At 42.0% G+C, this 24,107-nt stretch overlaps 1 protein-coding gene across 2 annotated transcripts; it reads left to right on the top strand.

The window, feature by feature from the left end:
* Nucleotides 1-6,194: 6,194 nt before the first annotated feature.
* On the top strand, nucleotides 6,195-22,778 carry LOC112267222 (nitric oxide synthase, inducible). Of its 2 annotated transcripts, XM_024445443.2 has the most exons (26): nucleotides 6,195-6,239; nucleotides 6,513-6,569; nucleotides 6,666-6,764; nucleotides 6,953-7,092; nucleotides 7,536-7,698; nucleotides 7,868-7,959; nucleotides 9,901-10,042; nucleotides 10,196-10,335; nucleotides 11,136-11,310; nucleotides 11,534-11,635; nucleotides 14,457-14,651; nucleotides 14,783-14,865; nucleotides 16,608-16,752; nucleotides 17,070-17,174; nucleotides 17,297-17,346; nucleotides 18,982-19,156; nucleotides 19,404-19,536; nucleotides 19,664-19,742; nucleotides 19,849-20,039; nucleotides 20,168-20,337; nucleotides 20,544-20,754; nucleotides 20,943-21,030; nucleotides 21,179-21,300; nucleotides 21,390-21,538; nucleotides 21,705-21,899; nucleotides 22,034-22,778. In XM_024445443.2, the coding sequence occupies exons 2-26, from the start codon at nucleotides 6,513-6,515 to the stop codon at nucleotides 22,082-22,084; spliced, it is 3,252 nt and encodes a 1,083-aa protein (XP_024301211.1). In that variant the 5' UTR covers nucleotides 6,195-6,239; the 3' UTR covers nucleotides 22,085-22,778. The 2 variants fall into 2 exon arrangements, with proteins under 2 accessions (XP_024301211.1, XP_024301210.1); XM_024445442.2 differs by lacking the exon at nucleotides 6,195-6,239 and having other exon boundaries at nucleotides 6,462-6,569.
* Nucleotides 22,779-24,107: the final 1,329 nt, after the last annotated feature.

Here is a 24,107-nt window from a genome sequence, read left to right as displayed (position 1 = left end):
TGGGTTTTATTCGGAATGGCAGAAATGGGCTGTCCCAGGATGTCTGACCCTAAACTGGGCTCAGAGGCGGTCCTCTGATTTAGTTCAAATCCAATTCCCTTTTTGAGTTTTCCTTCATTAAACAGTCCAAAATCACATTGTAAAATTGTGTAAACATACTCACTCATTCATCTTATACAACAATTAGATGTAAACCTTATATCTGGGGCTATTATATAAACAGCGTTATGGTAATGTGGCCACACCGTCTCCCATGAGCTTCCCAAGTTGTGACAAATGGACCAGTTCGTAGCTGGATTCTTCACGATCTTTTATACTTTCTCCGGAACATGAATTTTGTTCGTACCTCAAGTTCTGTGAGGTGGAAGGATTTCCTTTGTTCTCCATGAAAAACTACTCTCTATAACTGTGTCCATGAGGTCTTCTCAGGAATTTACGACCTCTGAACACAGCAGCCTAGTTGAAGGAGGCAAGGGGGAGGCAGGGAGAGGGGGATGGGCTTGCTATACCCAAAGAGGCCAACGTCATGACATACACACACACCCCCCCCCTGGTGGTTTGGATCTTGTTTGTCCTGCAAGTTACAAATCAACATAAAATCATGAACACGTGATGTCCTGTTTGTAGATCATCGTTGCAGTCCCCTCTGGTGATTGAACTTGGTAGGCTTCTCTGAAAGTGGAGCAGTCCACCACAAGGATGGCAGTTGATGTCCGGTTGGTGATCGGCGTTGCGGTCCCTTCTAGTGATGTACCCTGGTAGGTTCCCTGGAAGCTGCAAAGTACCCCAGGGAGGGCCAGGGGATGTCCTGGTTGGTGATCGCCGTTGCGCCCCCCCTCCTTCTGGTGGTTTACCTTGGTAGGCTCCCTGACAGCGGGGCATGCCGCCACAAGGATGGGCCGTGAGTGTCCGGATTTGGGGCCGTTCCGGACCCGCCATCTGGTCTGGATGGACTGGACAGGATGATCTGGGCAGTAACTTAGGCAGATGTTAACAACATACACACACTCATGAAATATATATAATTACATTCATCCCCCAATGAGCGGTGTTGTGGCACTAAGTGATGGTTGTATGGGGACTTTGTTTATGGCTCTATCACTTCCTAAGTGTCAAAGGAACTGAACCGAAAAGGAATGGGAGCATAAACAAAATATATACAAAATAGGTAATATTCAGGTCAATGCCTGGAGGTCAGCCAGAATTGGTGTCGAGGGAGTCTGTAGTCGTTTTTACTACAGGTCACTGTGTCTTCCACTATTGTAGATAGGTATGAAGTCTCTTTCATAGCTATGTTTTCCACGGAGGAGCTAACCTCACGACGGAAGTACTCTTTAAGTATTGGACCAGTCATACGTGGTGTGATCGTGGTTAATGATTCTAATAATTTTCCTCCTGAATGGAGGATTCTATTTATTAGTAAGATGTGTGTTAACCATTGGAAGAGTGCACTGGAAATACCCTTCCACGTGTTGCACTCTGAGTGACTCCAATGTCGCTATTGTCAAGGGTAATTTGATTGGTTAGGTCTCTAACCTTCTTACTGATTGTAGCTAGACTGACTGTCGCTGGTATTGGTACTGGTGCTCAAAGGGACCAGTTATCCTACCGATTTATTCTGAAATATTATACTACCAGAACACATGATTGGAGCATTTTACTAGTTCTATTATAGTTGAACCTACACATGGCAAGGAATGATTATTGTTGCCATTTGTTTTGGAGGTGGACAAGTCCACTGGACTTCCTTTACGACCAGTGTGGTACACCTCAGTACTATCTTAGATGTGTTCTAAGATAATCCCCGTCTAGGGGCCTGTCTGCTCCTCACTGTTCTCATAGGGGAGTTTACAACTAGATTTGATTTATGCTCTGGCGGCCTCGTACGGTGTTGTCCGTAGTCTCAACCCCCTCACCGGCCTCGATGAGGCTCATCATGGGTCTGGGCTACTATTCACCCCCTTTGTGTCTCCGGACCCCCCCACCAGCCAGTGGTGTTGGTGTCTGAGGCGCAAACGAAAAGGTCGGACCCTATGTACGAGTTGTCAACGGCCGCGTTGTTATGAGAATGGCTGTAACCTTTCAACCAAATCTCCTGGTGTTTGTGCTTCAAAACGCTCAGTGGCTTTAGAGGCATTTCGATCACCACCGCGTCCGCGTGTGGCAACCTCTTCAGTACCTGCGAACTGAGACGAGGATATCGGTCTGTGATATCGCAAAGTGTTTCACCAGTGGGAGTCATCGGGTCAGTTGCTGGACTGACGCCATTAGTGTCATTGTAAGGGGTGACAGTCCCCAACAAAGAGGAAGGTGTATCAACGGAAGCAGAGTATACTCTGCGCATCAATGTTTTTCTTGTTGATACGGCAGCAGTGCTTGCGGAAGTGTCCGAAGCGCAAGAGGAGTTAATCTCAACTACCGTATTGCATGACTGCAAGGAGGAGGGAAGTTGCTATTCACAGAGACAGCTGGCTCGATATCATGAATATAATGATCAATCAAGTTGGCTGATGGAATGTGTCGAGATATCGTAATCTCCTTGGATCGGATTCTGCCCCAAGAGGTTTCTAAACGTCTTTTTCCCAAGGGCTGCTTTCGACAGATACCCCTCGTGAATGACTGCGTTGCAGCTAGCATTAGAGGAAGACAGTGTGGTCAGTGGAGAAGGCACGGTGGCCTGTGACCATACCTGGTTGGTTTTCCAATCCATCAATGGGAGTAACTGATTCATCAAGTCTGCTCCAAGTAGCAGGGTTACAGTTTTGAGGCTGGTAACATACACAGGGTGAACGAGCGATACGTCCTTGAAGTGTAGTTTCAGCATAACTCTCAATGTGAGAGGCGAGGTAGTCTGAGTGACCCCTCGAAGTGTAGTATCGCATCGTTCCACTTTTAACCAACGTTTAGTTGGCTTCAAAGCCTTTTTGAGATCATCAAACAATGTTTGAGAGGTGAGTGATATTGTCGCACCCGAATCAATTAGCGGATGACAAGTTAAGCAGTCAATCAGGACTGTTTCCAGGTATGGCCGTTTAGATTTGTGGTTAGTGGACATATTCCCCACAAAATGGAGTGGTCGTTCGCAACGACGTGATGTGTGCGGTGTTGTGGCACTAAGTGATGGTTGTATGGGGACTTTGTTTATGGCTCTATCACTTCCTAAGTGTCAAAGGAACTGAACCGAAAAGGAATGGGAGCATAAACAAAATATATACAAAATAGGTCATATTCAGGTCAATGCCTGGAGGTCAGCCAGAATTGGTGTCGAGGGAGTCTGTAGTCGTTTTTACTACAGGTCACTGTGTCTTCCACTATTGTAGTGGCGATAGGTATGAAGTCTCTTTCATAGCTATGTTTTCCACGGAGGAGCTAACCTCACGACGGAAGTACTCTTTAAGTATTGGACCAGTCATACGTGGTGTGATCGTGGTTAATGATTCTAATAATTTTCCTCCTGAATGGAGGATTCTATTTATTAGTAACATGTGTGTTAACCATTGGAAGAGTGCACTGGAGATACCCTTCCACGTGTTGCACTCTGAGTGACTCCAATGTCGCTATTGTCAAGGGTAATTTGATTGGTTAGGTCTCTAACCTTCTTACTGATTGTAGCTAGACTGAACATTTCTGTTCAAGGTGGAACACTTTTTGTGGGTTGGGTGACTTATCTTTTACCCTTTTCACAAATTGTTCTCGCTTTAGTTCTTCACGTAGTGGAACTTCTGGAGAACATTGGTCTACGTTTTGATCGTCCTTCAACCCTTTGTTACCCTTGTGCTCTGACACTTTTTGTGGGTTGGGTGCAGGAACGTAGCGAACAGGTTGATTGTAGCGGTAGTCATGTTGATGGCGACGTACTTTACAGTTATTTAGACCGCGGAGGTTATTGGAATCATGGTTTCATGGCAGAAACCGTTGTTGTGCGTCATCTCTCAACGCTCCAATACCTGATAATGCACCCTCTAACTGGAGTGAGTGCTCCTGGTCAAACTTCGAAGCCTGGAAGAAAACCTGATGGAGTCTGCAAAAGACCTGAGACTGGGACGGAGATTTGTCTTCCAACAAGACAATGATCCAAAACATAAAGCAAAATCTCCAATGGAATGGTTCAAAAATAAACATATCCAGGTGTTAGAATGGCCAAGTCAAAGTCCAGACCTGAATCCAATCGAGAATCTGTGGAAAGAACTGAAAACTGCTGTTCACAAATGCTCTCCATCCAACCTCACTGAGCTCGAGCTGTTTTGCAAGGAGGAATGGGAAAAAAATTCAGTCTCTCAATGTGAAAAACTGATAGAGACATACCCAAAGTGACTTACAGCTGTAATCGCAGCAAAAGGTGGCGCTACAAAGTATTAACTTAAGGGGGCTGAATAATTTTGCACGCCCAATTTTTCAGTTTTTGATTTGTTAAAAAAGTTTGAAATATCCAATAAATGTTGTTCCACTTCATGATTGTGCCCCACTTGTTGTTGATTCTTCACAAAAAAATAAAGTTTTATATCTTTATGTTTGAAGCCTGAAATGTGGCAAAAGGTCGCAAAGTTCAAGGGGGCCGAATACTTTCGCAAGGCACTGTATATTGTAATTACTTCGCCACCATGGCCTATTTATTGCCTACCTCCCTTATCTTACCTCATTTGCACTCACTGTATATAGACTTTTTGTCTTCTTTTGTTCTACTGTTTGACTATGTTTTGTTTATTCCATGTGTAACTCTGTGTTGTTGTATGTATCGAATTGCTATGCTTTATCTTGGCCAGGTCGCAGTTGTAAATGAGAACTTGTTCTCAACTAGCCTACCTGGTTAAATAAAGGTAAAATAAAATTAAAATAAACATGAACGAGAGTTTCCTTCCACCATATTTCTTGCACCAGTCTAGGCGCTTATCCTTTTAAATCAAAGTCACATTAGGATTGATTGATTGATAATTTAAAATGAACCAAACTTTTGTCCTGGCCCATTATGTATTTATTACTTTCCCCCAGTGGCAAGAAGTGACGACACCACTCTCTTGTCTTCCTTCAGGTATATCTCATCTGGAGATGCTTCAGTCTTGACTCACACACCAACACGGTGCAGGTGATCAGGTTGTATCAGAATAACTCTCAGAGTTCAGGAATGGGGATATGAGATGTTGTCCAACTTCCTTGATTCCTTTCCAAAAATATACTCACGCCACATAGTTAAAAATTGAGCAAGGCAATTAGTAACCAATGTGAGAGAAGCACTTAATTAACACCCAAGAGCTTCCTTGTACAAGCATGGCTCCAAATCAGAAGGAAATACTTTTCTCAAATACACCCTCCCTTTCCTGGTACCTTGTACATGTAGGTGATGCAACCCAGGAAGCTGTCGTGTTTTTCATGACATCAAACGCATAACTATATTTCCCTGATGCTCCGGGAAACAACAATACTTCTGGACATCATCCCTGGCTTGATTACAGGGCAAACTTGTAATGAAATGATGCTTTCAAAAAGTGATTGAATTCATGTCGATTTACCCTTTTTATGATGTTATATTCTGTTACATAGTGGCCTATTTACATTGCCTGTACCCCAGCACATTGACTCGGTACTGGTACCCCCTGCATATAGACTCTTATTATTTTATTGTGCTCTTTTTTTATTTTCCTTTTTCCTTTAGTTTATTTAGTAAATACTTTCTTAACTCTATTTCTTGAACTGCATTGTTGGTTAAGGGCTTGTATTCGGCGTATGTGACAAATAACATTTTATTTTGATTTGATGTCTACGCTTTGCAGTTGTCATCCAAAACTAGAAAACGTGAAATTATGTGAGAAATGTCTTACAAAAATACAATTTATTGCAAAAACACAGCATTTCCGTTGATCCATCTGCTGTGTCTTGTCATGTAATGAATGTACTGCATATTTAATGAATGCCTCAACAGATCTGTGGGAATTCAATATTGTATTTCTAAAGGGATTTTTCCCACCTGTTTGTTACAGTCTTTAATTTCTAATGGGGATTGCCAAACAATGTGTTGAAACCAAGCCAGATTAGATTAGACCTACCTCAATTAGACCTACCTCAAAAACAAGCTGGCCACAAAAATGTTATTTGTAATTCATGATAGTGTACCTGCCTGTAACACAACAGGGGCAGGTCCCTATAAGCCTGCCCAAGTTTCGTTACAGGCAGGTATAAATGGAAAAAACTCCGGAGGAAAAATTTCAGAGAGGAATTGATGCTCACCTCACCTTGAGTTCAAGGTAAGAATTAATACCGGGATTACTATATAATTTAAATTCGAACGTTTTTAAGAGTTTATGCCACAACACTGAAAGCTATTGAGCACATTTTAACTTTAACATTTGTTTTTTTACTTTAATCAAACAAAATATTAATATTTGTTTGTTACTCAATGAACTTAAAATTATTTAACTCAAAGTAAAATAACCTATAAGCACTTACATTTTGAATCATTTAGATAAATGGCATTTCCAAATATGATAATGAACTGCATTTATTTTACAATTATGAAGATGAAGCTGCTTCAGGATGACGAAACCAAACTGTCTCACCAGACTAAACCAAATAAGGTAAGAATTGAGATTACAGACGAAATAAATGTAGAAAATGTGCTTAAAGCAAGCGACATAAGTTTAACCCGTTTCTCCTGTATGTTCATCAAATAGTGGGAAACGAGAGCCAACAGGTGTCCGTTTTCTATACCCGTGCGTAACGTGAAGGATGGCTCAAGTCTCAAAGACATGCTGCACCACCAGGCAGTCAAGGTGCGTTTACAGTTTATGATGCTTTGTGTGTGGCGTGGTATTGTACCGCAATTTATTTGTTTAGCTCTTTTGCTCAAAATATGAAGCTGCGCCTGAATTGTAGTGTTTTCTATTTCATAAAAGATTGAACACTATACAATAAAGCAATGGCTTTTAATTGAAACGCTCTTATTTTATTTAAAATACAGAACCAACCATGCACATCAAAAGTTTGTGAAGGTTCTGTCATGACTCCGAAGGCTCTAGTGCGCGGTCCCAAAGTTTCTACTCTTGAAATCCTACCTCAGGCTATCGACCTAATCAACCAATACTACAAGTCCTTCAAAATGTAAGTAATAAGTGTAATTCTTCTCTAAAGACGATGACGATTATTATTATTATTCCAAATGTGTTCAACCCATTGCCTGACACCACTAAGTGTAGCATCTGTCAAATACACACTGTTGGTTAATAATGCAATATTGTTTAATGCCTTATAGGCATTTATAGTTTGTAGCCTATATTTTCTGTCGTTCATTTAAGAGCCTTTATAAACCCTTTACTGTACAAGGCCTTCGTAGATGCTTCATAAATTATGACTGTATGGGAAAATAGTTACTCCAGTTAGCCTTTATAGCATATTGTACGAATTTGTTTATAGATAATTTATGAAGCATCTATGTGGGCCTTACAAAATGTTTGTAATGGAAAAATATTTTAGCCCCTCTATATTGTACTATTTGTTTGTTTTCCATGATTTACACATATCCTAATTTAATCCCAAATGCATAGCCCCAAAATTGAACACCACCTCGCCAGATTGGAGGAAATTACCATGGAGATAGATTCCACAGGAACCTATCAATTGACTGTTGAGGAATTAGCGTTTGGTGCTCGGCAAGCATGGAGGAACGCCCCAAGATGCATCGGCAGGATTCAGTGGTCCAATTTACAAGTAAGAAAACATACAAGGCAGAAGAGATACATTTATGTTTCTCATTATCTATTGGTATCAATCTCAGTATCTATTGTTGTTTGTGTTTTTCATGCATGCACATGGGCGTGTGTGTTCTATGTGTAGGTTAACCTAATTAATGATACATGTTTCTTGGATTGTTCTGCAGCTGTTTGATGCCAGAAATTGCAAGACTACTCAGGAAATGTTCCAGTTTCTGTGCGAACACTTACAGTTTGCCACAAATGGAGGAAACCTAAGGTAAACAGAAAGAAAAGGGGCTAAATTAAATCCGCTGCGTGGAACATCCGCATTATAGCGCGATTGTAATTGAAATGTCATTTTCTATTGAGCAATCATATGCAGCGTTAACGTGAATGAAGTCTCAGCGAACACAGCAACATTGGCTTTCAATTTAAATCGGGCTATAGCGTGCATTTTAGACGCACGGATTGAATCTAGTCCTAGGTGACCGACAGCCCTACTTTCTGAGGTAGCCTAACTAATGCAGCATTCCTCGTGAAACATGAAAGGATTGGAAGTATGAGATCATAGGCAGAGGGCAGAAAACACAAAGATAATCTCTTCAAAGGAAAACTCTCAACTCGGTGCAGTGGTGGAAAAGGTACTCAATTGTCATACTTGAGTAAAAGTTAAGATGACTTGATATAAAATGACTCAAGTAAAAGTGAAAGTCACCAAGTAAAATACTACTTGAGTAAAAGTGTAAAAGTATTTGGTTTCAAATATACTTAAGTATCAAAAGTAAATGGAATTACTAAAATGTAACGTTACTTAAGTATCAAAAGTAAAATTATAAATAATTTCAACTTACTTATATTAATCAAACCAGGTGACACAATTTTATTTTGTATTTTTTATTGACAACACTCAGACATAATTTATGAAGAAGCATTTGTGTTTAGTGAGTCTGCCAGATCAAAGGCAGTAGGGATGACCAGGGATGTTCTCTCGATAAGTTTTCCTGTCAAAATGTAGCAAGTACTTTTGGGTGTCAGGGAAAATGTATGGAGTAAAAAGTACATTATTTTCTTTAGGAATGTAGTGAAATAAAAGTATAAATAGTAAAGCTCAGATACCCCCAAAAGCAACTTAAGTATTTACGTATTATTTTTACTTAAGTACTTTACACCACTGACTTTGTGTGAAGTTAGAAATGTGTAAAATGTAAACTACAGGTTTGTTCCACTAACTGTAAATCATTCACTAACTGTAAGTTGCTCTGGATAAGAGTGTCTGCTAAAATACAAAAATGTAAATGTACAATTGTAAAATACATTCTGCTAATACATCTGTATCACATGTTATTTCTTGCCCTTGACTTGAACCTTCAACCCTTTACTCCGTGAGGGCAATACTGTAGGTCAGGGGTCCCCAATTACATTCAGCCATAGGCTGATTTTTCCTTGAGCGGATGGTCGGGGGGCCAGAACATAGTTATAAATCATTTGTACGCTGCATATTGACTGTAAGAATCCCAAACAGATATAGTATTTGAGAAAAACAGAATCATTTCAAACCTTGATTACATTGGGATACGATCACATATGCCTCTCTATTTATGCATTAAGCTGATTTGAGCTGATTTCCTAGTGACTGTATTAGTCTTTTATGTCAACAACAAAAATGATTAGGCTATTTATACATTTCTTCCTCGGAAAACAAATCAAATTGCCCATGGGCTGCATATTGGGGAACCTGTCACATTCTGACCTTAGTTCCTTTGTTTTGTCTTTTGTTTTAGTATGGTCAGGGCGTGAGTTGGGTGGGTTGTCGATGTTAATTTGTCTATGATTTTCTATTTCTGTTTTTGGCCTGGTATGGTTCTCAATCAGAGGCAGCTGTCATTTGTTGCACCTGATTGAGAACCATATTTAGGTAGCCTGTTTTCCATTGTGTTTTGTGGGTGGTTATTTTCTGTTTAGTGTTGTGTTGCACCGTACAGGACTATTCGTTGGTTGTTTATTGTTTTGTTTTCAGTGCTCATTAAAATATTTAAAATATGAACACTTACCATGCTGCACCTTGGTCCTCCTCTCCTTCCCCAGACGACAAGCGTTACAGAACCCTGCTATAGGTCATTCACTTTGTTAAGGGACAGTTTTTCAAGGTCCTTCCATGAGTATTTTAGTTTGTCCGTATGTTATTACAGATCTTCTTCTTGTGTCTTATTTATTTCAGGTCTGCGATTACCGTCTTTCCTCCGAGAAAGGAAGATGGGCATGATTTCCGGGTGTGGAACAGCCAGTTGTTGAAGTATGCAGGTTACCAGATGCCTGATGGCAGTATCCAGGGAGACCCATCCAGTGTAGAATTCACTACGGTACTATATCTAGTAGCTATAGCCACCATGCTCTACCCCAGCTATTTCAATAACGTCCATTCAAACATCTAAGATAGAGCTCAGATACTGTATGTGTTCATTTGAAAAGATACATTTTTAAAAGTTAGTTACTTTTGTCCTGTGTTCTTAAAGATCTGTATCCAGCTTGGATGGAAACCTCAATACGGCCTCTTCGATGTGTTGCCACTAGTCCTGCAGGTCAACGGGGAGGACCCAGACCTTTATGAAATCCCTCCACACCTGATCCTGGAGGTTTCCATGGAACACCCCCAGTGAGTGACTTGTTTGGTTTCTATTGGATGGTTATCTAAACACACTTTTGAGAACAAATACAAGGTCATGCCTGCAGAGTTATCATAGCTATTCCACTACATACAATGACTTTCATTGGCAAAGAGATGTTGCTTGGTTACGATACCACTACATAACAGTTATGTTATGACACGCGTGTATGCAAATCCGTTTGATTCCATACTAGATTTGCCATTGTTTGCATTCATCAGAGATACATAGGATTCAGACCATCACACCTCCATAGCCATGGTGATGTTTTTAAGTAGTAGTTATCTAATTAAGTCAATGTGTTATGTAGCTGCCTGGGTAAATTTAAACCATTGCCCACAGTTGCTCAAGAGCTTGAATTATAAAATAGTTGTTTTTAAATCAGCCGTCTGGAGCTCTTGAGGAACGGAGCTGAATGGGAGAGAGTGAAGAGCTCTATAGAACTTGTCTGCAAGGCAACATTCCTTTATCCAAATAGTTTCCCAAAGCCAGGTCTAGGAGGGCCCAATGACCTGTACCATTTTCTTTTATTTAAATGTCTAACCACTCCAAAGTGGTCCTTCATTCGTTTCACTGGACACAATACTGAATTGAGTGAAGTGTCTCAAGCACCTTTGGTAGAGTGAGCACAACTGTGCGTATGTTACTCATTGTGTATGAAAAAGATGTCACATTGAGGACTGAATGATTCACTACAGTAACTAACCACATCTATCCTAGTGGTGGTGTTTTTGGGCATGTTCTTTTATATATTATTATCAGATATATTGTGTTGATCTTTTGTCATTAGGCATAAGTGGTTCCAAGACCTAGGACTGAAGTGGTATGCTCTGCCTGCGGTGTCCAACATGCTGATGGAGATTGGTGGACTTGAATTCCCAGCCTGTCCCTTTAATGGCTGGTACATGGGCACTGAGATTGGCGTGAGGGATTTCTGTGACTATCAGCGTTATAACATCTTGGAGGTAAGACTCACTTTCATAGGTAATCACCATGGCTACAGCACAGGGTTGTGCTCATCAGGATTAGCATATGTTTTGAAATGGAGGAGGAAACCTCATCAGCAATAACCAAAAATCTCATTTTCTGTTTAAAAATGTTTTCTTGTTTCGCGCTTCTGCAACACAATTCTGGCTGACCTGACAATGATGCAATGGATGAGAATGTTTTGGCTTCCTGTCCGTACAGGAAGTGGGTCGCAGGATGGGCCTGGAGACACACAAGCTGTCCTCACTGTGGAAGGACCAGGCCTTGGTGACCATCAATGTTGCAGTCATATACAGTTTCCAGGTAACCTTCACATATACAGGGCCAATCCAAAGGCATGTTATTCTTTTTTCTCATCTTATTCAACTGTTACCATGCGCCTGCCTGCAAAAAAGATAGCTCAGATGTACGAGTGCCTTTTGAATGATATTATTCCCAGTAGAAATCCCAAGTTATGTTCTTGTTGTTGCTGTTTTGTTACATTTTTTTTTAAATACCTACAATTTTCTAATCAAATCAAATCCATTTTAATTTGTCACATGCGCCGAATACAACAGGTACAATTGTAGACCTTACAGTGAAACGCTTACTTACAAGCCCTTAAACAACAATGCAGTTTTAAGAAAAAAATACATGTTAAGAAAGTATTTCCTAGATAAACTGAAGTAAACAATAAATAAATACAAATAAAAATGAAAAATAGACAAAAATAGAAAAATAACAAATAATTAAAGAGCAAAACTAAAATAACAGTAGCGAGACAATATACAGGGGTACTGGTACAGACTTAAAGTGCGGGGCACAGGTTAGTTGAAGTAATTGAGGTAATATGTACATGTAGGTAGAGGTAAAGTGACTATGCATAGATAATTAAACAGAGTAGCAGCAGTGTAAAAATCGGGGGGTCAATGCAAATAGTCCGGGTTGTCATTTGGTTATCTGTTCAGGAGTCTTATGGCTTGGGGTAGAAGCTGTTAAGAAGCAGTTTGGACCTAGACTTTGCGCTCCGGTTCCGCTTGCCGTGCGGTAGCAGAGAGAACATTTTACGACTAGAGTGGCTGGAGTCTTTGGAAATGTTTAGGACCTTCCTCTGACACCGCCTGGTATAAAGTTCCTGGATGGCAGAACGCTTGGCCTCTGTTATGTACTGGGCCATACGCACTACCCTCTGTAGTGCCTTGCGGTCGGAGACAGAGCAGTTGCCATACCAGGCAGTGATGCAACCATTCAGGATGCTTTCGATGGTGCAGCTGTAGAACTTTGAGGATCTGAGGACCTATGCCAAATCATTTCAGTCTCCTGAGGGGCAATAGGCATTGTAGTGCCCTCTTCATGACTGTCTTGGTGTGTTTGGACTATGACAGTTCGTTGGTGATGTGGACGCCAAGGGACTTGAAGCTCTCAACCTGCTTTACTACAGCCCTGTCGGTGAGAATGGGGTGTGCTCGGTCCTCCTTTTCCTATAGTTCACAATCATCTCCATTGTCTTGATCATGTTGAGGGAGAGGTTGTTATCCTGGCACCACACGTCCAGGATAACAACCACTGTTGTGTCATCAGCAAACTTAATGATGGCTTTGGGGTCGTGCTTGGCCATGCAGTCATGGGTGAACAGGGAGTACAGAAGGGGACTGAGCACGCACCCCTGAGGGGCCCCCGTGTTGAGGATCAGCGTGGAAGATGTGGTGTTACCTACCCTTACGACCTGTGTGTGGGCAGCCCATCAGGAAGTCCAGGATCCAGTTGCAAAGGGAAGTGTTTAGTCCCAGGGTCCTTAGCTTAGTGATGAGCTTTGTAGGCACTATGTTTTTGAACGCTGAGCTGTAGTCAAAGAACAGCATTCTCACGTAGGTCTTCCTTTTGTCCAGGTGGGAAGGGCAGTGTGAATTGCAATAGAGATTGCGTCATCTGTGGATCTGTTGGGGCAGTATGCAAATTGGAGTGGGTCTAGGGTGTCTGGGATAATGGTGTTGATGTGAGCCATGACCAGCCTTTCAAAGCACTTCATGACTACAGATGTGAGTGCTGCGGGTCAGTAGTCATTTAGGCTGGTTACCTTGGTGTTCTTGGGCACAGGGACTATGGTGGTCTGTTTGAAACATGTTGGTATTACAGACTCGGTCAGGGACAGGTTGAAAATATCAGTGAAGACATTTACCAGCTGATTTAACACATGCTCAGAGTACACGTCCTGGTAATCCGTCTGGCCCTGCGGCCTTGTGAATGTTGACCTTTTTAGAGGTCTTACATCGGCAACAGAGAGCGTGATCAGAAAGACATCCAGAACAGCTGTTGCTCTCATGAATGCTTCAGTGTTGCTTGCCTCGAATCGCGAATCAAAGTCCTTCAGCTCATCTGGTAGGCTTGCGTCACTGGGCAGCTCATGGCTGTGCTTTCCATTGTAGTCCGTAATAGTTTGCAAGCCCTGCCACTTCTGACGAGCATCGGCGCCGGTATAGTAGGATTCAATCTTATTCCTGTATTGACACTTTGCCTGTTTGATGGTTTGTTGGAGGGCATAGCGGGATTTCTTCTAAGCGTCTGGGTTCGAAAGCGGCAGCTCTACCCTTTAGCTCAGTGCGGATGTTGCCTGTAATCCATGGCTTTTGGTTGGGTTATGTACATATGGTCACTGTAGGGACGACGTCATCAATGCACTTATTGATGAAGCCAGTGACTGAAGTGGTGTACTCCTCAATGCCATTGGAAGAATCCCAGAACATATTCCAGTCTGTGCTAGCAAAACAGTCCGGTAGTTTAGCATCTGCGTCATCTGACCACTTCCGTATTGAGCGAGTCACTGGTACTACCTGCTTTAGTTTTTGCTTGTAAGCAGGAATCAGGAAGATAGAGTTCTGGTCAGATTTGCTAATGGAGGGTGAGGGAGAGCTTTGTACACGTCTCTGTGTGTGGAGTAAAGGTGGTCTAGAATGTTTTTCTCTCTGGTTGCACATGTAACATGCTGGGAGAAATTACGTAAAACTGATTTAAGTTTGCCTACATTAAAGTATTATTTTGCTATTTTGCCAAAGGATGCTACACTACAATGACAATGGTTCAGCCGTCATCTGGAGTTTTCCTTGAGATAAATGCACTCCTTTTGTCTCATTACTGTACACTGCAGAAAAACAAGGTAACCATCACAGACCACCACTCTGCAGCCGAGTCCTTCATGAAGCACTTGGAGACAGAGTTCCGGCTGCGCGGTGGCTGCCCTGCAGACTGGGCCTGGCTGGTTCCTCCCATGTCTGGCTCTCTCACCCCCATCTTCCACCAGGAGATGGTCAACTACATCCTCTCTCCCTTCTTCTACTACCAGGTAGGTTCTGAGACACCATCCTGTATTGTGCATAATATATAGGCTATATAATTCATCTGGTTAAGGTCCACCTTACAGAATTACAGGGCAGTTGCTATAGGATTGTCTGTGACTGTTGTTGTTGTTCAAAGCCTGACCCCTGGATGACCCATGTCTGGAGAAATGGAGAGATGTGCCTGAAGAAGCAACAGATCAGCTTCAAAGCGGTGGCCAGGTAATCTTCCATGGACTATGACAACCATATCTGTAATGATTTATAAACACATTCATGATGAGTTATAAATTATAATGCAGTCCTTATCTTATCATTGACATAGCTATACAGTGCCTTGCAAAAGTATTCATCCCCCTTGGCATTTTTCCTATTTTGTTGCATTGCACCTGTAATTTTAATTTATTTTTTATTTTGTATTTCATGTAATGGACAAACACAAAATAGTCCAAATTGGCGAAATGAAAAAATTACTTTTTCAAAAATGCAAAAAATAAATAAATGTATGAAAAGTGGTGCGTGCATATGTATTCCCCCCCTTTGCTATGAAGCCCCTAAATAACATCTGGTACAAACAATTACCTTCAGAAGTCACATAATTACTTAGATTACCCACAGGTGGACTTTATTTAAGTGTCACATGATCTGTCAGATGATCTCACTATACATACACCTGTTCTAAAAGGCCCCAGAGTCTGCAACACCACTAAGCAAGCGGCACCATGAAGACCAAGGCGCTCTCCAAACAGATCAGGGACAATATTGTGGACAGATCAGGGTTGGGTAGTACAGATCAGGGTTGGGTTATAAAACAATAGCCAAAACTTTGAACATCACATCGAGCACCATTAAATCCATTATTAAAAAATGGAAAGAATATGGCACCACAACAAACCTGCCAAGAGGGCCGCCCAACAAAACTCACGAACCAGGCAAGGAGGGCATTAATCAGAGAGGCAACAAAGAGACCAAAGATAACCCTGAAGGAGCTGCAATGCTCCACAGCGGAGATTGGAGTATCTGTCCATAGGACCACTTTAAGCCGTACACTCCACAGAGCTGGGCTTTACGGAAGAGTGGCCAGAAAAAAGCCATTGCTTAAAGAAAAAATAAGCAAACACGTTTGGTGTTCACCAAAAGGCATGTGGGAGACTCCCCAAACATATGGAAGAAGGTACTCTGGTCAGATGAGACTAAAACAGAGCTTTTTGGCCATCAAGGAAAACGCTATGTCTGGCACAAACCCATGGTGGTGTCAGCGTCATGCTGTGGGGATGTTTTTCATCGGCAGGGACTGGGAAATGGGTCAGAATTGAAGGAATGATGGATGGCGCTAAATACAGGGAAATTCTCGAGGGAAACCTGTTTCAGTCTTCCAGAGATTTGAGACTGGGATGGAGGTTCACCTTCCAGCAGGACAATGACCCTAAGCACACTGCTAAAGCAACACTCGAGTGGTTTAAGGGGAAACATTTAAATGTCTTGGAATGGCCCAGTCAAAGCCCAGACCTCAATCCAATTGAAAAGCTGTGGAATGACTTAAAGATTGCTGTACACCAGCAGAGCCCATCCAACTTGGAGGAGCTGGAGCAGTTTTGGCTTGAAGAATGGGGAAAAATCCCAGTGGCTAGATGTGCCAAGCTTATAGAGACATACCCCAAGGGACTTGCAACTGTAATTGCTGCAAAAGGTGGCTCTACAAAGTATTGACTTATTTCTTGTTTGTTTCACAATAAATATTTTGCATCTTCAAATAGGTGGGCATGTTGTGTAAATCAAATGACACAAACCCCCCCAAAATCTATTTTAAATTCAGGTTGTAAGGCAACAAAAAAGGAAAAATGCCAAAGGGGGTGAAAACTTTCGCCAGCCATTGTAAATGCATATAATGGTTGAGGTTGAGCTAAGCCATGCTCATAATATATTACAAAGTATTATCATTCATGTCTGGTTCCTTCCTATAGGGCGGCGCTCTTTTCTTCCACCCTCATGAGCAGAGTGCTGGCTAAAAGGGTGCGTTGCACTGTTCTGTATGCTACTGAAACAGGGAAATCACAGACATTGGCCCAGAGACTGAACTCCATGCTAAACGGTGCCTTCAACTCCAGGGTAGGAGATCTATCTCATCTCTATTAAGGCAGATAGAGGGCTTACTGCCTCAGTCTAATGTGCTTCAGGGCATTTGTGTGTGTTAACCACTGTGAATAAATGTAAAACTCTAGTTTAATTGGAATCTATATGTATGTGAGGACTATATTCAGCTCAGTAAGAGTTCATTTACAGAACACATAATGGGGAGTTAGCAAGTAGATGTGCTTGTATAATGTTTGTATAATGTACAATCTGCTGTCTTAAGTCACTAATGTCCTCAAAATTGCCCAGAATGTTTACAAAGTTAACTAAAGCTTCTCTGTATATCTTTAAAGTTGCTCTGTATGGAGGACTATAACTTCAGTGACATGGAACAGGAGAGCCTTCTGATTGTGGTAGCTAGCACCTTTGGGAATGGAGACTCCCCTGGAAATGGAGAGGTGTGTTTTTGTGTTTCTGTATTTTGAAGATACAAGTATTTTCCCCCACATTTATAAAATGTAAAAAAATGTAATGTAAAAATGTCTCAATATTCAACACATGTTAATATTTCTTTCTCTAGAGTTTTAAGAAACAGCTTTTCTCCTTGCAGTATCTCAGGAACAAGTTAAGGTAAGTAGTATCTCAAGCATTTCTCTCTGCATTGTCCTCTCCGTATTGGGCTGTACATGTAGAGTGCCTTTGGAATCAGACCCCCTTGACTTTTTCCACATTTTGTTACGTTCTAGCCTTATTCTAAATTATTTATATATTTTTTAATCCTCAGCAATCTACGTACAATACCCAATAATGACTAAGAAATAACAGGTTTTAAGACTTTTTTGCAACAACAAAAAAAGAAATGCAGAAATAACTTGTTTACATAAGTATTCAGACCCTTTGTTATGAGTCTTGAAATTGAGGTCATTTGCATCCTGTTTCCATTGATCATCCATGGAGTTCACCTGTGGTAAAATCAATTGTTTGGACATGATTTGGAAAGGCACACACATGTCAATATAAGGTCCCACAGTTGACAGTGCATGTCAAAGCAAAAATCAAGCCATGAGGTCGGAGGAATTGTCCATAGAGCTCCGAGACAGGATTGTGTCGGGGCACAGTTCTGGGGAAGGGTACCAAAACATTCTGGCAGCATTGAATGTCCCCAAGAACACAGTGGCCTCCAGCATTCTTAAATGGAAGAAGTTTGGATCCACCAATACTCTTCCCAGAGCTGGCCGCCCGGCTGAACTGAGCAATCAGGGGAGAAGGGCCTTGGTCAGGGTGGTGACTAAGAACCCGATGGTCACTCTGACCGAGCTCTAGAATTCCTCTGTGGAGATGGGAGAACATTCCAGAAGGACAACCATCTCTGCAGCTAAAGACTCTCAGACCGTGAGAAACAAGATTATCTGGTCTGATGAAACCAAGATTCAACTCTTTGGCCTGAATGCCAAGCGTCACGTCAGAAGGAAACCTGGCACCATTCCTACGGTGAAGCATGGTGGTGGCAGCATCATGCTGTAGGGGTGTTTTTCAGCGGCAGGAATTGGGAGACTAGTCGGGATCGAGGGAAAGATGAACAGAGCAAAGAACAGAGAGATCCTTGATGAAAACCTGCTCCAGAGCGCTCAAGACCTCAGACTGGGGAAAAGATTCACCTTCCAATAGTACAATGACCCTAAGCACACAGCCAAGACAACGCAGGACTGGCTTCGGGACAAGTCTCTGAATGTTCTTGAGTGGCCCAGCCAGAGTTAGAACCCGATTGAACATCTCTGGAGAGACCTGAAAACAGCTATGCAGCAACGCAGCCCATCCAACCTGACAGAGCTTGGGAGGATCTACAGAGAAGAATGGGAGAAACTCCCCAAAGACAGGTGTGCCAAGCTTGTAGCATCATACCCAAGAAGACTCAAGGTTGTAATTGCTACCAAAGGTGCTTCAACAAAGTACTGAGTAAAGGGTCTGAATACTTATGTAAACGTGATAATTCTGTTTTTTAATTTGGTATAAATTAGCACAAAAAAATTAACCGTTTTTGCTTCGTCATTATGGAGTATTGCGTGTAGATAGAGGGGGGAAAAAAACAATTTAATCATTTTAGAATAAGGCTGTAACCTAACAAAATGTGGAAAAAGTCACGGGGACTGAATACTTTCCGAAGGCACGTACATATCTTTAAGATGTACTCATTTGATGAAGTTGCAGTTTCTCAGACACCTCTTTAGTTTTGAAACTGGTCTTATGTCCCCTCTCCTCCCCCAGGTACTGTGTGTTTGGGCTGGGCTCGAAGATGTACCCACAGTTCTGTGCATTCGCCCATGCCGTGGATGCCAAGCTGGAGGAGCTGGGGGCAGAGCGGGTGACGCCCACTGGAGAGGGGGATGAACTGAACGGACAGGAGGAGGCCTTCTCTGCCTGGGCTCTCACCGCTCTCAAGGTAGGCGGACAAGGGAGGATGTCACACTCTTAAAAGTGGATCTTAGCTACGTGTCGACGATCCTGTTTGCAGTATATTTTATAGCATACATATTAACATACTCCTGGTATGTCTACTACAGTATATGCTCAAGTATCATTACAAAAAAGACCTGTTATGTTCTTTACTCTCTCAAGCATTTGCATATCATATTGATCTACGTAGTGTTTTGAATCATTGAGCCTAAGGACCCTTTCTCTGCTTCCAGGATGCTTATAAGGAGTTCAACATCCAGGGACAGCTGATTCTGCAGCTCCCTGGGGCAGAGCGATTCTGCGAGGCCTGGGACCCACTGAGACACCGCGTAGCAGTGGAGAGCTGCCCCCAGGACCGCATCACAGGTACTACACATGGACCAGGGGATGGACATTTGACAAGGGACTGGTGTAGCAATATAAAGCATTATAAACTAGTCTTGTATTTCAGTCAGCCAGTTGTATGTGATAATTTTCATTGTCTCTTTCACAGCACTTTCGGCCATTCACTCTAAAACTGTCTTCCCTATGAAACTGAAGAGGAAACATAATCTACAGAGCCCCCATTCAAGGTTCAGTTCTTGTCATCTAGCATGTTATTATTGCAATACTTTCAATGTTTTTGACAGGACTCAATTTTGACAGGGTTTAATTCAGCATTGTCTTTCTTGTTTCTAGCCGGTCCACCATTTTGGTGGAGTTGGAGAGGGAGAGAAGTGCAGAGGTCATGAACTTTGCTCCAGGAGACCATGTTGGTGTTTTCCCAGGGAATCTCCCTCAACTGGTGGCTGGCATCCTAAAGTTCCTTCCCCATATGCCCCCAACAAACCAGTGCCTACGACTGGAATACCGTTCTGACACCTGCCGAGGTACAACACTATTCATTAATAATGGTGCTGATTGAGGTAACCACGGTAAAATCTGATTTTTGTGAGGAAGACACGTCTTCGAAAGATTGCCGCTATTAAGATTACTCTGCATTTCTATTTCCCAAAAGATGATGAGAAAAACTGGCAGACTGTTGGACGAATCCCAGCATGCCCTTTGTCTCAGGCACTCACCTACTTCCTGGATGTGACCACGCCCCCCTCTCAGAACCTCCTCCACAAGCTCTCTCAGTTGGCGAAACAGGAAGGGCACCGACAGCGTCTACTGACCTTGGCAAAGGTAACTTCTGTTTGTCTCCAGGACTAGTGTTCATTATTGCCTTTGAAATAAAAATGAAATATATCATGAAAGAAGAGGTTTTGACGTACCACCTATTGGAATTGACGAAAATGTAAAAATCATTGTGTAAGCCTATGCTCTTTCCCAAAAATTATATCAACAGATATTTTGCAAGTTATTTAGCTTCTGTCTTCATTTGCCGTCAGGACTCTCAGGAGTACACGACCTGGAAGATGTTCCGTGTTCCCAACTTCCTGGAAGTCCTGGAGGAGTTCCCGTCTTTAGAACCCTCTGCAGCCTTCCTCCTCAGCCAGCTGCCTCTGCTCAAGCCCCGCCTCTACTCCATCAGCTCCTCACCTCAGCTCCACCCCAACGAGCTACATCTCACTCTGACAGTGCTCAACTATCACACACAAGGTACAGAACATTAGATTTGACTTTTTTTTAACATTCAGTAAACACTCTCATCCAAGGTACAGGACAGGGCAAATCAACTTAGAAATGACAATACAGCAGTTATCAAATGCTTTGAAAGGAATTTGAACTGCTATCTCTTGGCTGGGAAAGTAACTGTACTGTATTTTTCTGTAATGGTCTTACACTAGATGGACAGGGTCCTCTTCACCACGGGGTCTGCAGCACCTGGCTGGATACCATTAAGAAAGGAGACCTGGTACCATGTTTTATCTACAGGTATAGAACATATTGTAACATACTGTATGTCACTAGGCTGGTACACTCTTCAATTGCACAAAATGCTAGGTTGTAGCCTCTCCCCAGTCAAATTAATTGAGATTGTTATTTAAAGTGAAGCTAACTGATTATGTGTTATTGTTTACAGTTCAGGTGGGTTCCACCTCCCAGCAGAGCCCAGCACTCCAGTCATTCTGGTGGGGGCTGGCAGTGGCATCGCGCCCTTCCGAAGCTTCTGGCAACAACGGCTACACGACATGAAACACCCAGGTAGTGTGTGTGTGCCTGTCTGTGTGCCTGTCTGTATGTCTGTTGATACAAGCTCTCTGACCTTAAGGGCTATGGTTTTGTCTTGACAGAGTTCTCTGAAAGTCCTATGAGCCTGGTGTTTGGCTGCCAGAGTTCGGAGACTGACCATTTATACAAAGAGGAGACACTGGAGATGAGAAGGCAAGGGGTCCTGAAGAGTGTTACCAACGCATATTCCCGCCAGCCAGGTCTCCCAAAGGTACTGTTGCATCATTTGGAAACAAATCATGTACTGAGTGAGTGTTTGAAAAGCTTGATTGAATCAGATTGGCTTGAGATTCAATGGAAGATTGAAGATTAAAATTGTTCCTATTTCCCTGTACTGTGCCTCCTATTCCTAACTTTTAGCCTCTGTGTGTGAGCAGGTCTATGTCCAGGATGTCTTGAGGGAGAGGATGGCAGAGGAGGTGCTCAGTGTGTTGCACCAGAAGGAGGGTCACTTCTATGTGTGTGGGGGTGTGAACATGGCCCAGGGAGTTACTCTAGCAGTACAGGAGATTCTGAGCAGCCAGCTTGGCATCACCCTCACCCAGGCAGGAGAATACCTGACCCAACTAAAGGTTGGTTCACTTTCCTCTCAATCATTAATATGAAAACTAATATGAATGCCATGATGCCTCTTAATCTAGTTCCAATACTGTAGTAAGTGGACAGTGTTTTACCATGCTTTTATGGTTTGTTTCTTTATTTGCAGATCCAGAAGAGGTACCATGAGGACATTTTCGGAGCCCAGTTTCAGAAGTGAGGTGGTCGGGCTCTGCTGGCTTGTGGGAATAAACTCAATGGACTGAGAAAGATCTAGACATAACATGGATTTTTCGCTATTCCTGTGATGCCCTGTTTTTGTTTTTGGTGATAGATTAGGATTGTCACTTTGGAAAATGTTTGTAGCTGTTGGTGGTCCCAAGCATACCACCTAGCCATCCTTTGGCCCTCTGCCTGAAAAATGTCACTTTAAGTATATTTCAAAGAGATGATTATAACATTTATATTCACATGATGATATTAAAGATTGATAACAGATGCATAGGTTTTAAGTCTATGTAGTGTTTGTACAATATAACGGAATGCAGGATTGTTGAATCTGTATTATGAAAATGTTTAATATGCTTGTAATCAGAATGTGTTTTACATGTTGTGAACATTCATTTAAAAAAAATCACATTACATAATCATTGTAGTCAGAGGTGATTTTAGCATGTACCCCTTCACTTTTCCACATTTTGTTACTGTTATGGGATTTTTATGAATAATGACTAAATTATGTATACATTTAGCTTTGAATTATTGCTAAACAGAATACTACTCTGTTACTGTATGAATGTATGAATCTTATTATAATCATAATACTGAAAATAAGGTGTAGTTTTAGTCAAGAATTAGAACAAGGATTTTCTGTTCCTTGTTAGAAACTAATGGAGCTATCGTCAGACCGGCTGGAATACTGTGTTCCTTACAGGACATTCTGTCCCTACCCAGGGAGGGGAGAGACCTTGGGCTTGTAGTAGATTGTTTAACAGGTGGCAGACAATGTGAGAAGGCTTGTGAACTATATTGCCATTGTATCTGAGAGGAGGAGGGACATTTTTGACGAAATGTGAGGTATATAAACCAATGTACATAGTTTTATGACCACAACGTTCCCGTGAATAAACATTTAAGTATTGTACTATTGTAGACTGGGCCTCTGTCTGTCTTCATTTCTATCAGTATCCTACAAATCCTGATATAGCAGATGGAGTAGTTTAATTGAATTGGTTAATGAACACATAGTTACTAAATTCATCTAACAGTTACATTACAGCCTTATTCTAAAATGTATTAAATAATAAAACTCCTCAGAAATCTGCAGCACACACAATACCCCATAATGACAAAGCAAAAACAGGCTTTTAGAAATGTTTGCAAATTTATGCAAAATAAAAAACAGAAATGCCTTATTTACATAAGTATTCAGACCCTTTCTATGAGACTTGAGATTGAGCTCAGGTGCATCCTGTTTCCATTGATCATCCTTGAGATGTTTCAATTGATTGGATATGATTTGAAAAGAACTCACCTGTCTATATAAGGTCCCACAGTTGACAGTTCATATTAGAGCAAAAACCAGGCATTGGGGTCGAAGGAAGTGTTCGTAGTGCTCAGAGACAGGGTTGCAGAGATTGTTGTCCTTCTGGCAGGTTCTCCCATTTCCACAGAGTAACTACAGAGCTCTGGGAGAGTGACCATCGGAATCTTGGAAACCAGCCTGGCCAAAGCCCTTCTCTCCTGATTGATCAGTTTAGCCAGGCGGCCAGCTCTAGGAAGAGTATTGTTGGTTCCAAACTTCTTCCATTTAAGAATGATGGAGACCAGAACACTGTGTTCTTGGGGACTTTCAATGCTGCAGAAATGCTTTGGGACCCTTCCCCAGATCTGTGCCTCGACACAATCCCACCAATCAGGCCTTTATGGTAGAGTGGCCAGACGAAAGCCACTCCTCAGTAAAAAGCACATGACAGCCCACTTGGAGTTTGACGAAAGTCCCATAAAGACTCTCAGACCATGAGAATCAGAGATTCTCTGGTCTAATGAAACCAAGATTGAACTATTTTTCATGAATGCCAAGCATCACATCTGCAGGAAATCTGGCACCATCACTACGGTGAAACATAGTGGAGGCAGCATCATGTTGTGAGGATGTTTTTCAGCGGCATGGACTGAGAGACTAGTCAGGATAGAGGCAAAGAACGGAGCAAAGTACAGAGAGATCCATGATGAAAACCTGC

Source organism: Oncorhynchus tshawytscha, linkage group LG14 (assembly GCF_018296145.1).
Source record: "Oncorhynchus tshawytscha isolate Ot180627B linkage group LG14, Otsh_v2.0, whole genome shotgun sequence".
Lineage (NCBI taxonomy): Eukaryota > Metazoa > Chordata > Actinopteri > Salmoniformes > Salmonidae > Oncorhynchus > Oncorhynchus tshawytscha.
This window is presented reverse-complemented; position numbering and strand designations above follow the sequence as displayed.

Coding starts and splice junctions, on each gene's coding strand:
- LOC112267222 (XM_024445442.2), top strand. CDS start 6,462: ATGGCATTTCCAAATATGATAATGAACTGCATTTATTTTACAATTATG. Junction 7,960..9,900: donor ACAAATGGAGGAAACCTAAG/GTAAACAGAAAG, acceptor TATTTATTTCAG/GTCTGCGATTACCGTCTTTC. Junction 14,866..16,607: donor AGCTTCAAAGCGGTGGCCAG/GTAATCTTCCAT, acceptor TCCTTCCTATAG/GGCGGCGCTCTTTTCTTCCA.